This window comes from Calliphora vicina, chromosome 5, assembly GCF_958450345.1.
Source record: "Calliphora vicina chromosome 5, idCalVici1.1, whole genome shotgun sequence".
NCBI lineage: Eukaryota > Metazoa > Arthropoda > Insecta > Diptera > Calliphoridae > Calliphora > Calliphora vicina.
In genome coordinates, this window is record NC_088784.1 from 30,425,025 (window position 1) to 30,440,671 (window position 15,647).

A 15,647-nucleotide genomic window follows, 5' to 3' on the forward strand; every position below is an offset into this window, starting at 1 on the left:
AGCCCGAACATGTAATACCGTACGCTAAGTAATTGAGCAAAATCTTTTTCTTTTAAAATGTCAATAATTTATAAATGGGAACTATGACGAATTATGGGCTATGACGAATTATGTCTATATGAAAGTTATTCGTGTTGAATTGTATGTGTATATGTACCAACATTTCGGGTCTTATATGGGAGCTATAACTAATTATGGACCGATCATCATAAAATTAGGTCGTGTTATTTATGTCATATGAAAGTTATTTGTGCTAAATTTTATGTGTATACCAACTTTCTTATGAGATTAATACCTATACTTTGCGCACAAGGTTTACATGGACAGCCAGGCGGACGGACGGACAGAAAGTGATTCTGAGTCGATTTATACTTTAATGTTAGACTAATATTTTTGAGCGTTACAAACATTTGCACAAACGCATAATACCATCCCCACTATAGTGGTGTAGGGTATAAAAATAGGGAAATAAATCTGTAACTTCTAAATCGATTTGAATGAAATTTTTGCGCAAAGACGAACTGTTGTCGAGTTTAAGTTTTGAATTTGCTGCCACGGGTCCCCAAATTAGGACACCTCGGGTATGTTCAATTTTAAAAAAGATCCTATTTCTTCGTCTGTATTCCGATTTATCGTAGCTATCAATTATCTCTAATAACTTAGGAGATATTCACATTTGAAAATTAAATTTTCATCATGTTTACGTACTCTACTCCAGTTTTTTGATAACAGCGGCTCCGAATATTTCCATATTTTCTCTTCTTCTTTTGTATATGCCAAACAAAAATTGAATTGTTTAAAAATCGTTACTGACTCCAAAGTTATATGCATTTGAATTTAAAAAAAAGCGATTTTTCGCCTATAGTTTTTGGGAAAAAAGTACTTTTTTCTTTTTAAGTTATCTAAAATATTTCTAAGATGTATTAGGAATTTATACTTTTTGAAAAGCCAACTTCATAATAAATATTTTAAATGAAAACAAATTTGAAAATTGTTGATACCGAGGGGACCAGATCCATCCAAAAAACGAATATTTTTTATGTAAATTTACAATTTAGGGCAAAAATTTTCAAATCGCATAGTCGATATCAAACTATAGTAACCTATTTTTGATGGCCAAATTAATTATTTTCTAAATGGTTCCGATATACAAGCTCCTGATATGGTTATAATAGCCAAAAAACTAAAAATCCCATTTTTGGGATTATTCAACACTTTTCTTGGGAATTTCGGGATTCCTGATTACATATTTCAAAATTTGTTTTTAGTTTTCCATTTTCAATAAAAGAATCTATATAACTGTAAAATTCTATTAACAAATATTTACAAATAAAAATTTAATTTCAATTTGAAAAAATTGTATCTTTGCAAAAACACAATAAAAACACTTTTTTGTCATATTTTAAAAAAAAAAAGTATTCCATGAATTTTCTTTAATTGGCAAAAGTTATCTACATATATTTTTGAGAGTTCACAAACATTTTAATTTTTTTTCATTTAAAATATTTGATGTAAAATTTGCTTTTCAAAAAGTATAAACTCCTTATACATCTTCTTAGAAATTTTTTGAGATACCCTAAGAAGAAAAAAAGGAATTTTTTCCAAAAAAAAATTTTAAATTCAAATGCATAACTTTGGACTCAGTCATTATTTTTAAATAATTCTTTTTTTATTTGCAACATATATTTGTTGTTAGTCCAATAAAGGAATATTTGGATCCACTGTTATCAAAAAACTAGAGTAGGGTGAGTAACAATTTTGAAAATTTAATTTTCAAATGCGTATATCTCCTAAGCTATAATAATAATTGGCTGCAGGTGTAGTGCTCGATCCAAAGTAGGATGTCTAAAGTTGAAATTTGGGCGCACCTGGTGGGCCCATGAGGTCCAAATCTAAAACATACAATCAACAACACTCTTTTCGCGAGTGAAATTTCATTCAAACCGGACTAACCGTTTAGAAGTTACAGAATTATTTTCTTCTATTTTTATACCCTACACCACCATAGCACAGTGGGGGATTTGAAAAAATCTGGAAATAAATCTGTAACTTCTAAACGAATAGCCCGATTTCAATAAAATTTAAATCGGACTATAGAGGAGGTGTTGATAAGTTTTAGTTTTGAATTTGGGCTTATAACACCAAGGGGGCCGAGCCACTGTCCTACAATTCCCAAAAAACTTTCAAAAAATCCCAAAATGGGGATTTTTTAGATTTTTTGATTTATTGAAGACACCAAGATCGGTGCTATGAAATCCCTTTGCACAATATTGAAGAGCATATTGAGACATACAAAATAGGTCTTAATATTTTGAAAGCAGCTATGCGATTTGAGAAAATGTTGTCTAAAGTTGAAATTTATATAAAAAATAGATCAATTTCGGAAGGCTCTGGACCACGCAATAATACGAATTTTGATATTATTTCGCTTTTATAATATTTCCCGAAGTGTTGTCTTTCAGAGAAATATAAATACACTATTTATCTTGTTATTATTTTCTGTTAATACGTTTATACGTAGCCTATTCGCAAATAAAAATTATTTGCAATTAACTAACTCACTGTTTATATGTCACATTGGTTACGGAAAATTCTTGTTTTTATGAGATGCCGGATGTTAAAATTGAATTATTTGGTAGCTCTTTTATTGAATAAAATATGATACATTTTTTATTTTTTTTAAATGTAAAAATTATAGAATCAAAAATTCTTGTCCGTCTTGCTATCCAAGTAATTCAAAAACGCAATGAAATATTTAAAAAACGTCTTAATAAACTAAAAGCGTTAAAACATATGGCAATGCTTAAAATCTTATTTGCAAATAGTGTCGTTAATCAGGAATTGTTTTCGTGAGTTAGCTATTCGCAAATAAAAAATTAATTCACTGTTTATGCGGCATTTTTTTCTAATTGCAATATTTTTATTTGCGAATAAGCCGTGCGTATAAACGTAGTATGTATAATTTAAAATTAATGTATGTACTTTTTTCGAAAAAAATTGCGAAAAGATGACTTCTTTATTTTTTTTAAGTTTGAATGCACATAACTTTTGACTCTGTAGAGGTTTTTAAACAATTCTATTCTACTATTATTAATACGTCTTGTTAATTCAAAAAATTATATTTCAAGAAAATCGGGAAAGAATTGGATCCGTTATTAGCAAAAAACCAGACAAAGGTGGGTAAATAAAATAAAATTTTACTTTTCAGATGCGAATAACTCGTAAACTATAAGAGATAATATGTGGCTAAAGCAATGAGATGAGTTTGCATTTTATGTGTTGCGCTGTGTATGCATACAAAGATCGAGGAAAATTAAAAAAAATAAATGAATAAACATGAATATCTCTTCAACTAATAGATATAACCTACATTTGTTACCGTACTCATACGGATCATAAATGGATTTTTGGCGACTTTTTTTTAAATATTTGAGACCAGCTCAAACCATGTGAAATTTCGTAACAATATCTCCAATACTTCCCAAGATACCGAATTATTTCCAAAAAGAAAAGTTTCTAAACCACTGTGGTATGTTACAAACGATATGACAAAATCAATATACCCCATATATTTTTGAGGTGGGTATAAAAATGTTCATTTGCACAAAAGCTTGACTGAAAGCATTTTTTCTACAGATAAATGTTGCACAATTTTCCAAAATAAATACATAATAACAAATACACACGAATTTTATTTATACGGAATACATATAATTATTTAATAGTATAATTTTTATTTAAGAACTTTTGGGATTATTTTGCGAATAAAAGGTCTGGCAGCCCTGGAGCCACTACACAAAAATAAAAAGCTTTTTTGTTGATAGCGCCATCTGTTGTCTTTCAATGGGATATACAGTAAAAGCTAATTAATTTGTGAATTTTTCTACAATGAAAGCTCTTCTTCAATTAAAGCTTTTAAAACCAACATGTTGTGGAAAACAAAATCCAGCTGATTGTCAAAGCAAAACTCAAGTGCTGCAGCACTTCAAGAACGTTTTTCAAACTGCACATTGCAATTAGAGCGGCCATTATTTTTACAAAATTTCGGTGATAGTAAAAAGTAGATAGGTTTCTTTAAACTTTCTTTTAATAAAAATGCATTTTCACAAAGTTAAAAACGAACAAGAGGTCATTGCTCTGCTGGGTAAAATGCTTAAGGAAAAATCCGATGAAGCAATTGAAAATAATGGCGTGTTTCGTATAGGAGTATCAGGTGAGCGCAATTTAAATTTAGAAAGTGACCTTGTCGATTAAAGGTTAACAAATAATGATCATGCTTATTTCTTTTTGCAGGTGGTTCAGTTGTCAATTATTTAGCCACTGCCTTAACCCAAATAGATGTGAATTTCGAAAAATTCAAATTTTTCTTTTGCGATGAACGATTTGTATCCGAAGGCAATAAAGAGTCAAATAGTGGGTCATATAAAACAGCTTTACTAACCAAAACTCCGTTGAAAGAAGAACAATTTGTATGCATTGATATATATGGAACTTTAAAAGAATGTGCTCAAGACTACGAGGAAAAAATATTGAAAGAGTTTGACTTAAAAAGCGGCGATATACCACAATTTGATTTACTGATTTTAGGTATAGGACCAGATGGTCATACGTGTTCGCTATTTCCCCAACATCCGTTGCTAAAGGAAAAAGATCATTTGGTAGCTCCTATAGACAATTCCCCTAAACAACCCGCCAAACGAGTCACAATGACTTTCCCTTTAATCAACAATGCAAAAATGTGCATGTTTGTCATGTGTGGTGAGGGTAAAGCCGATATTGTTAAGGTAAGTTAAAATTGTCCGAATTTCTAGAACATGTCCATCCATTAAGAGATATAAACATTTTTAAACTTTCAAGCCATAGATCACAACATGATTGTTAGGTTAGGTTCCATGGGCAGCCACTCGTCCATTCAAAACTGATCGCAAAACATAATTGTTAACTGGAAATTAAAAATCTGTTCTCCTGACATGTATTTTGTTTTTTAGTTCTTTGTAAAACACAATATTAGTCCATGAAAACAAATCCAAAATTAATTTCATGGATATTCATTTTAGATATATTTATACTTTTTGCTATATTTTGATTCTCACGAAACTCGTCATAACTAATTCATTAAAAAAGTACAATATTAAAAATAATAAAACCTATTCAATCTAAAGCAAGATTACATAAAACACCACTTTGAACTTGATATCGTACGATTTCTAGATCTCATTAGATTGTCAACATTTGTTACATTTTGCAAAGTTTTGCATCTTAATTCCGAACGCTCAACCATCGATGGTAGTCGAAACGATTCAGTTACTTGACCCAAGCCAATTCCTTTAAATAAAAGTTTTACTACATGATTTAAGGGATTCAGGAAATAGGACATTGTAATTGTTTTATATAATTTGAAAGTACATTTTAATTTGGCTTAAGTTCATTTCTTATAATTACTCTGTAATAATTCAAAGAATACCACTGACAATTAATTATAGACAATTGACCTATTGGAATTCCAAGGAATTGTCATACTCGTAGTTTTAATCGGTATTAAATCAATAAATTATATTGTTTTATTAAAAGACTTAAAAATTCCGTAGTAACGACCTTATTCATAATCAATTTTTAATTTTATAAAAGATTTATAAAACAAAAATACATACAATTCCATACAAAATTTGTTTTATAAACCTGTAAGAAATTTAAAAATTGATTATGAATCAGACATTTAATCTCAAAAAAATGCGTAGGTCTTTTCGAAATAGAAATTTGTCAACTCAGATTATACTTCCTTGGATGTAGTTCATTCTTAATGACCGAATTTTTCGGTTGTGGGTGAAAAACTTATGTTGAGTGACAAAAATTTCAACCATAATGCTTCTTTGCCAACTGGCTATCTGTTGCTAGCAATGATGGGATTTGTGGTACTATTTCGTTTTGAGTGGCACAATGGATCAGTCGAAACTATTTTGATACTTTTCATAATTTTCAAAATAAATCTAAAAAAATAGTTATGAGTATTAATTTTGCAACTAGATAATTAAAATTAACAAGTTGAGCAATATTAGTAGTGTTCGCGTAATTGTTAATTTGTACAAATTATCACTGGAAGTTACGGGATTCCGTTCGTTTACTTTTAAAAACTTGTAACGAGAGAGCAATTGAGTGTTAAAAGTGGCAGTTCGTAGATTGAGAACATGATATATTTTACTGGAAATTTTTTGTCCATATAATCAAAATTATAATTATAATTTATAATAAAATACAACTTATTTTTACAAATTCTTGTCCGCGTACTTTTTTTTTGCAATTTTTCAGATTGAGAGTAATTTATTTATAATAAAGTTACTGGATATTTTTTACTGGAAAGTACGCGAACACACCTATTTTAAAAATAACGAAGGTTTGTTAGATACCATGTCTGATATATTCAGCACTTTTTCCAATACAAATATAATTTAAAAAGAACTGTGGTACTAAAATGATTCATTAAGTACTATGTATTTCGAATTGAGTCATTAAATAAAACATCCCAAAGTTCGAATAGTTTATTAATTGGCAGAAAATCTATATAAAATGTATCAGATTTAGTTAGACATGTTAGATTTTCAGTAAAAATCACTGTCACAAAATATACTCAAAAAAGGTTGTAGGCTATTTTTATATATTTATATTTTTTCTTAAAGTTTGCTGATATTTCCTAATTCATTTTAAGAAGATTTTACTGAAATTCAGTTAAAATGCCAAATTTTCATATACATATAAACAAAATACTGTAGAAATGATTAAGAATATTTCAAATTTTATTTTGTATAGCTATTTGTAAAATTTGTATCAATTCGACCAGATACATTCGATTTTCCATATTGTACTAAAAAAATCATTTTGAAAAAAGTCACTATTGTTATCTTGGGTGGGGTTTTGACTTGAAGATCAAATGCGAAGTAATAATTAGATTATTTAAACCAAAATATAAAATAATCTAACTTTAATACACTTTGATATTTTTGAGTTCTAGTTTAAGTTCCTAATATTGAAAATCTGACATTTTGTTATCAAAACAGTGATCGGTGGAATAATCAATCCACTTTATGTTTTCCTTCATAAATATTTTTTCATCAGTTTGTACTTTCGGATTTATTTCAAAGATTATAGTTTCGAAAATCTGCGAGATATTGTTCAAAAACAATTTTAAATCGACCCTCCTGATGGCATCATAATTTCATTATGCCATTTACAAATACATAAGTGTAATATCAAATGACGTAGTATAATACAATTGAATTATCACTACTTTTTAAAAAAATTGTATACAAAATTGTGTCAAAATTTTTTTAAAACAAATTAAAGGGTATTCATTCGAGTAATGATCGTTCGAATAATTATTCGAACAATTTAAAAATGGCCTTTTTCGAATAACGAATAATTCAAACAATTTTATGTAGAATAATCGAATAAAACGAATAAATGTACATATATATTTAAATTTATTAAATTATTTAAAATTTTTCATAATTCCCAATTTAAATAAGCAATAATGACTTACAAAAATTGTATTGTTTCTGAAATTCGACAAATAACTAAAGATAAAGGGAATCTTTCGATCACTGTAGATTAATGGTCCGATAGCTCATATAATTATATATGTATTAATATTACTGCAAGAAGTTATAATTCTATAAACAAGTATTTCAAAATGTTTAATTTAGGACTTGAACCAACGGAATAAAATATTTGTTATTTAGTAAAAAAAAGGCTGAATAATTTTAGAATTGATTTCGAAATAAAAATTTTAGGATCTAAAGATGACGGGGCGGCCGTGGTGTGAATCGCAGTTAATAATCAAAATATTAACTTAGATTAAAGTGGTGTTGAAAGTGATGGCGTATGTGAATTTGAAACGGTCGTCGAAAGTGATATTGAGGATATCACTTTCGACCACTTGATTAAGCAAAGATACGGAAACGTAGATAGAGCTTGAGGGTATAATACAATTTGTTATAAATAATTTAGAAAAAGTTAATAATTCATTTACTAAATAATTAATTACTCATCTTAAAACCAGAATTAATGAACGATTAATTTCTTTCTTTGGATTTGTCCACATTATTTTGTATTATATTTTTTTTTTTCTATAAAATTTATTTAGAAATAATATGGAATTTATTTCCAAAACAAAAATAAAATGTCATGAAATATCAAAAACAAAATTACCTCAAATAGTTTAGAAAGCAGAAGTGTAAAGAAATAAAAAAGTAGTTCTAATGAATTTTGTTTTTGGTTTTTGCTATACTCTACTTTGCTAGAGAAAGTACTCTACATTGTGAATACCGCTATTATTAAATCGATGCCGTCAAACCGAAATCATTTTGAAAATACATTTCTTGTTTACATGGTAGTATTCAAAATATTTAATTATGTATTTGATATTGACATTTTTCTGTAAAATTTGATAAAATAAAAAGTTTTAGTATTGTTTTAAAAAATGTATGAATACTGAGTTTTGTCGTCTGCAAATATATTCAGGCATGTGATGAAAAACGATCGCTTTCAAAACTGAAATCAAACTCAAAAACGATTTATGTAGCTGTGATGAATTACGATTTCATATTCCATTTTTGTTTCATTCCGTATCAAGTTTATAGCAAAAAACAACAAAATAAGCCACTCTGCATTTGTTTACCTTAATTAATGTGAAAATTTTATTTCGATAATTTCCCTTTGAAACAAATTGGAATTTGAAACTAAAATGACAAAACGATTCAAACAAACACATCGCATCGTTTTGAATTCGTTTTTGCATCTAAAGCGTTTTTCATCACATACCCGATTATTTATTTATAGTATAGAATTGATAGCGATAGATTTCTATAAGATATCTTGAACTCTGGCGATAGTTTTCTATAGAAAATCTTGAACTCTGGCGATACATTTTTATAGAAAATCTTGAGCTCTTGCGATAGATTTCTTTCTATAGAAAACCATGAGCTCTGGCGAAACTTTTCTTTTTTAGAAAATCTTGAGCTCTAGCGACGGATTTCTATAGAAAATCTTGAGCTCTAGCGATAGATTTCTATAAAAAATCTTGGCTCTGGCGACTGAATTTTTTCTATGTTAACTTTATAACCAAAGATGACAACGAAATTTGATAAGTGATTGTATCAAGTTCGTACTCTATTGAAACGTCTTCCCGAAACAGGACATTATTGGTCATAAATGTCGGACATATTTAGAAATCCACACAAATGTCATGTAAAAAATAAACAAATTTAAAAATGCTATAGCCTAAATTAAGAAGATACTAATTAAACTAATATTTTTATTTTCAGCGCATTTTCAAAGACAAGGAAAATTTACCAGCTGGTATGGTGAAACCCTTAAACAATGAACTCCATTGTCTTCTTGATGAAGCGGCTGGCAAATATATTTAAGTATCACAACAAATTGTTGAATAATCCAGTAGAAAATTGTTTAAAAAATCTTGTTTTTTTTATTATTATTAAAAATATCTTATATACACTTTTTTATAATAAATTAAAGCTATTTTTTATACAACAATACATTACAGTTTATATTCTTATCTATGTAGTAAGTACAGATATGTTTAAAAAAATATTTGCTTTTTTTCTATTAACATTTGGCAAGTTTTTAATAACTTAAATCACTTTTAGCTTAATTTAATTATACTAATTAGTTTGTCCTTTTTTAGTTAGTAAGTAATACTTTAAGGCTGATTTTATAATATAAAATTAGCCAAATATGTTTTTCTTTATGGAACCCCAGCAACCTAAACCTTGATTAGCTATTGATTCATTGTCAATTTCTTTATTGTATTGCTCTCTTAGCAAAGGATCGGTGGGTCCCCAGTCATGTTTGGGTTTAAAGGAGTTGCGTAATTTTTCACCCCAGGTGGAGCCGGGTGCACGTATCGCAGCCACTACAATCCAGATGGGTATTTGTAAAACACCAAAGCAGGTGATGGTCCAGCCAATAGCTAAAAAAAGGAAATATTTAAATTGATTTATTAAAGAAATTAGAGATTTTAATAATTACTAACCATAAGCCCAATCGGGATATTGAACGCCATTATAAGTTAAAGGTGTGTAAGTGGACAGGAAATAAATCAATATCACAGTCATTATCAAGGGGGTAACAACAGCCCAACACCAACGCCAGTAAGGACCAACTTTGCGTCCCATCATAAATTCAGCATCTTTGCACAAACGATCCACACCATAAATCCAACCCAAAGCGTACAACTCAGCAATGCCCAAAACTAAAGCAATCATGGAAGCTCCAAAATAGTCCACCAAAGTCAAAATAAATTGGCCTCCCTGTGAAAAAAGAAGACACACATAAACCATTAATTGAGTTATCAATAAAGTGGTAAAAAATAAAAGACTTACAGGTGTCACATAAGCCAGACCTATGGCAAAACTAACCACTGCAATACCCAAAGCGCATTGCCATTGCTTGGCCTTGGGGAAATTATCTCTGATGGCAGTAACGGTACACGAAGTCATGGCAATATTCGAACCAATACCCAACACAAACAACATCAAGAAGAATAGTACCGAAAATATTTGAGGCAACTGCTTAAACTTGGCAATAGCATCGGGATAAGAGATGAAAGCCAAACCTGCGCCACCTTTCACCACACTGCCAATGTCATCGGTACCAATTTCATGAGCCAAATGACCCAAAATACCAAAAATCGTAAAGCCAGCCAACAGGGAAGTGCAAGTATCTAAACCAGTAACAATAGTAGCATCTCTATGCACATTATGACCGAATTTATTGTAGGAAGCATACATAATGATGTTGCCAAAACACACGGACAAGGAGTAGAAGCATTGGGTTACAGCAGCATACCAGACCTAAAAGGAAAGGCAAGGGAATTATAAATATTCTTAAAACGTACTAAAAACTAATTTTGAAACTTACCTTAGGATCCAAAATTTTACTCCAATCCGGTTTAATGAAATAAATAATACCATCTATGGAACCGGGCAGTGTAACCGCTCTTATCAACAGCACCAGCATAATAACATAAGGAAATATGGCCAAGAAATAAGAAGCTTTACCGGAACTCTTGACGCCCCGACTGATAATGGCAAACACAAACAGCCAAGAGACGAACAGACCCAAAACCAACTCCCAGTTGGGCAAACCAATGCCATCATTTATATTCTGCTTCTCACGCAACACCTCATTGCTAATTATTTAAAAAAGAAGTATAAAAAATATTAAAACCCACTTATTCCAAAGCTAGTTTTCAAAAAGCTTGCTTACACAAAAAACCATTCCGAACTTGAGATCGTGCGATTACTCGATCTCATAAAATTGCCAATATTTGTTAAATTTCGCAAAGATTTACTTGTTAATTGCGAACCCTCAACCATTGCTAGCACATTGTTATCGGTGGGCATCGAATCGATGCAATTGCTACCCCACTCTGGACGACAATTGGCCCAGGGTAGAGGATCACGAAATGATTCTACCAAATAATAAGCAATAATGGCACATACCGCTTCATAATAAGTGCCCAACATATAAACCATAAATGCTTGACCTACGCCAATACCTTAAAATAAAAGTTGTACCAGATGAATTAAGGGGATGCAGGAAATGCAGGTGAGTGTAATTAAAGATGTAATGAATAGAGTAATTTAAGAAATTAGTTATGACATGGATAGAAGTTAGAATGAAAAACATAAAACCAAAACCATTAGGTAATTACAATATAAAAATCTAACGAATAACATAAAAACATTTAATGCTAAATTTTTAAAATAAATTATTAACGAATTGTATTAGTATTTACAGTAATTTAATTACCACTACGTGATAAAAGGCCAAAAAAAGACCAATCTCCTAGTTTTGCCCAATATCATGCACTTTTTTATGGGCCCTAAGATGTAATTTTTGCATAAAAGTGATCATTTTCTCATAAAGTTCAAAAAAACTTCATCTTCAAAATCAAAATCGCAAAAACTTTAAAAAAAATTCGATTTTTTTTACCATTTTCCCCTGTTCAGGTCCATAGGTAGCAAACCGTTCAAAATTCAAGGAGACAATCAACTACAAAAATGTACCTAAGATCTCAATAAACAACTTTCTAGAACATATGAACTTCCTAGGAATTGTTCTTAACACCGTTTTGGTAGGTCAATATAAGTTACTAAGAAAAAACTAAAGGAATTAAATGTTTTGGGCCATAAACTATTAAATTATAATAAACTAAAACATACTTTTAGGCAGCTTTAAAAATATTTATTTCGAATTTTTTAAAGTTCTTTTGCGATTTTGATCTTGAAGATGAAGCTTCTTTGATTATTATGATAAGGGCTATAACTTTGCCTCAGAGAGTAAATCAAAATTCCAAACTGTTTGCAAGATATGAGCCTGAGAAAATGATTACTTTTTTGCACCAAATCTTTGGGGGCCCATAAAAAAAGTGCATGACTTTGGACAAAACTGGTCTTTTATCGCGTAGAGGTGTCCGTATATGGTTATATTTCCATGACTCAAAAAATAAAGTGTTATTTAATTAATGTTTAGCCTTGATGTAATTATAAATGCTAAATTTGAAAATTTAGTTTGGAAATAAATTGCCAGATGGCAATTTCCACTTATTTATTGAACATAACATAGTGTAAACGAAAAAGTTTTTTTGCTTCGTTAATTTGAAAAAAATGCCGCTGAATCACACCGATTGTTAACCAAAGCTTATGGTGAATGTGTGAAAGATGGTTTGTTCGGTTCAGAAGATTTTGTCATGGTCAGCCACAAAGTTGGCGGCAGTCCTCCATTAAGATTGTTATAAAACTCAAAAATAGCTGGCTCGGATTCATCCAAAAGCAGAGTAATTGGATACCATGCGAATTGAAGCATAAATACCTACGATTTGGCATGGCCGAAATGCTGATTGAACGCTATTAAGCATCATTACTTGTGATGAAAAATTTATTCATTTAGATAACCCGAAGAGTAAGAGATCTTATTTGAAGACCGACCAACCAACCAAATCGATACCAAAACCAAATATTCATGGCGATATGGTAATGCTCAGTTTTTGGTGGGGGCAAAGGGTCCTATATTATGAGCTGCTTAAATCTGATCAGGGAACTTGTACCGAACACAACTGATTCGTTTGAAGCGAAACTTATAGAGCAGACCGTGTTCCGTCCGACTACTATTTGTTTCAATCGATGCCAAACGCTCTCTCTGGGATACGCTTCATTTTGGAACAGATTAACCGATATTGGCTTGATTTGTTCTTGACCTCAATAGATGAGAAGTTCTTTTGGCTAGGAATCCATATGTTGCCAGAAGGATGGAAATAGCTAACAATGGCCAATACTTTGAATAAAATTAAATTGTACAAATATTTCAAAATAAAAGCTAAAAATTTTAAAAAATCTCACATTTTTATGTCATAGAATTCTTGAGTTGACGCTAGATTTCTAAGAAAATTTGCAGCAGCCGATTGATTTCTTATTACCAAAATATTTTATAAGAAATCTAGTAGTGACGAATGATTTCTATAGAAAATCGAGTGCCGACATTTGAAATCTAGATTGCTATAGGAAATATACTGCTGGTTATAGGTTTCTATAGGCTATTTATAGCGGGCGTTAGATTTCTTATTGCTCGGTTGCTATTTAAAATCGAGAAAATCGGTCCACAAATGGCTGAGATATAACGAAAAACCAGGACAACCACGATTTTTGTCCTATTTTTGACCCATATCTGGATTACTAAATCATTAATATAGACAATATGGATATCTATTTTTAGATATTTCAAAGACCTTTGCAACGACGTATATAAGACCATAGTAATTTTGACCTACAATGGGTCAAAATCGGAAAAATATTTTTTAACCCGAATTTTTTTTTCACCAAAAGATTTTTTTTGGCTAAATATTAAAAAAAATTTAAATTTTTTTTTTTAAAAAACAATTCGAAAATTTTTTTGTTCCTAAAAATTAAAAAACCAACTTTTGAAATTTTGTGACCCACGACCACCCAACGGCAAACTTTTTGCTAATATTTATTTCAAAAAAATAAAACTATCTTCTACAAATAATCAAAAATCAGGAAAAATAACAATGTTGGAATGCTTTCTGTATTTTACATAAAAAATTAGTTGAATGACAAAACGACAGTGATGCTTACTGTAGATTTACTTACAAAATCAATTCAAATGAGTTGGAAATGAATTCAATTCAAATGAATTGCTAATTCTTTTTTCTAATTCATTTGAATTAATTCAAAATCAATTCAAATGAATTGGAAACGAATTGCAATTAATTTTTACCAAATTCATTTAAATTGATTCAAATTTCATTCTATTATTTTTTTTTTGTGTGAATGATTCGCGAATTAATTCAAAAATGAATGATTCATTTACAGCTCTGGCTTATACATAGATAATCTAGTTTTGGCAGTAAAATACTATAAACATTTTAGAACTGGAGATAGATTTCTTATTACCGATAGATTTTAATAACCCAACATCTTGACCATATATTTGTTTACTTAGCGGACAATTTCTTGTCCACACATGAATTTATATAGTGTGGACAGGAACATAACATTGACAAAAGGTTTCCAAACAAGACAAATTTATATACACACACAAAATTGTTAGCTGAGTGAACAAATTGATGGCTAGTCACGACGGGTGTAAGAAATCGAGTGTTGGTAACAAATTTTTATAGGAAATTAACTGCTGGCAACAAATTTCTATAAAAAATGTATAGCGGGTATAGAATTCTTGAGCTGGCAATAGATTTCAATAGAAAATCGAGTGCTGGAATTAGATAAATTTGTATAAAGGTCTTGTACTGACGATAGATTTCGATAGCAAATATAGAGCTGGCAATAGATTTCTAAAGAAAATCTAGTATTGGCAATAGATTTTTTATGGACAATGTTCTGCTGGCGATAGATAATCTTTACAAATCTAGAGCTGGCTTTATATTTTTATATAATTAAAATATTGCAAACTATTCCTAAAGAAAATCTAAACATACCGGCAGATTTTTATAGGAAATCTATAGATCTAGCGAAATATTTCATAATTAAGAGTTTACGTTAGATTGCTATTAGAAGTTTAGATGTGACCAATTATTCGATAATTTGTTAAGCTGATTAAACAAATACAATTGGCTTTTTTAAGCTTATTTTAAATTCAACAAAATATTTTCATAATTATTATTACAGTTCAGTTTAGCTTATAATTACTAATTATACAAATAAGTTTTTTAGTTTATTAAATTTTCACACTTTAGTGCTCAATTTCAAGTTCATTCATAAATAGTTAAAATATTAAACTAAAATGAATTATTAAGTTTCCAACACTTTGTATAATTTAAACATTCCAGTTAAATTTGTTTTCAGTCTTGTAATTGCTGGGTTGTTGTTAAATTAATAGCCAATTTTTTTATAATAATTGATTGTCTCGTGTCTTAAATGTAGTTAAAAAAATCAAACGTTTTTGTTAAAAATTTGTTTATACAATATTCAAACCTATTCGAAATGAAAGTGTCAACACATCACGTCAACATGTTTTTTCCATAGTTCAATATTATTATTTTTTTATTACTATCTATAGTACTTTTTGAAGATAATTTGCTGATGATTTATTTGTTG

General features: G+C 29.7%; 2 protein-coding genes across 4 annotated transcripts in view; one reads left to right on the forward strand and one right to left on the reverse strand.

Moving 5' to 3' along the window:
- Window positions 1–3,974: 3,974 nt before the first annotated feature.
- On the forward strand, window positions 3,975–9,548 carry Pgls (6-phosphogluconolactonase). Its single transcript, XM_065511388.1, has 3 exons — window positions 3,975–4,213; window positions 4,294–4,784; window positions 9,318–9,548. The coding sequence occupies exons 1-3, from the start codon at window positions 4,096–4,098 to the stop codon at window positions 9,417–9,419; spliced, it is 711 nt and encodes a 236-aa protein (XP_065367460.1). The 5' UTR covers window positions 3,975–4,095; the 3' UTR covers window positions 9,420–9,548.
- The window catches only part of LOC135960160 (sodium-dependent nutrient amino acid transporter 1), a 37,555-nt gene continuing 31,363 nt past the window's right edge, over window positions 9,456–15,647 (reverse strand). For 2 of the 3 annotated variants that reach the window (XM_065511386.1, XM_065511385.1), the window contains exons 4-7: window positions 10,933–11,203; window positions 10,395–10,865; window positions 10,046–10,322; window positions 9,456–9,982 (exon numbers count right to left, since the gene is read on the reverse strand). In XM_065511386.1, coding sequence (XP_065367458.1) covers window positions 9,738–9,982; window positions 10,046–10,322; window positions 10,395–10,865; window positions 10,933–11,203 — 1,264 coding nt within the window. In that variant the 3' untranslated portion in view covers window positions 9,456–9,737. Of the gene's footprint in view, window positions 9,983–10,045; window positions 10,323–10,394; window positions 10,866–10,932; window positions 11,204–11,280; window positions 11,573–15,647 lie in introns of all 3 variants that reach the window. The other variant, XM_065511387.1, reaches the window with a different exon arrangement.

Bases quoted from the DNA above. Each gene is read 5' to 3' on its own strand.
- Pgls (XM_065511388.1), top strand. From the start codon at position 4,096: ATGCATTTTCACAAAGTTAAAAACGAACAAGAGGTCATTGCTCTGCTG. The intron at 4,214-4,293 runs GTGAGCGCAATT...TTCTTTTTGCAG, and splicing joins GTTTCGTATAGGAGTATCAG to GTGGTTCAGTTGTCAATTAT. The intron at 4,785-9,317 runs GTAAGTTAAAAT...TTTTATTTTCAG, and splicing joins GTAAAGCCGATATTGTTAAG to CGCATTTTCAAAGACAAGGA.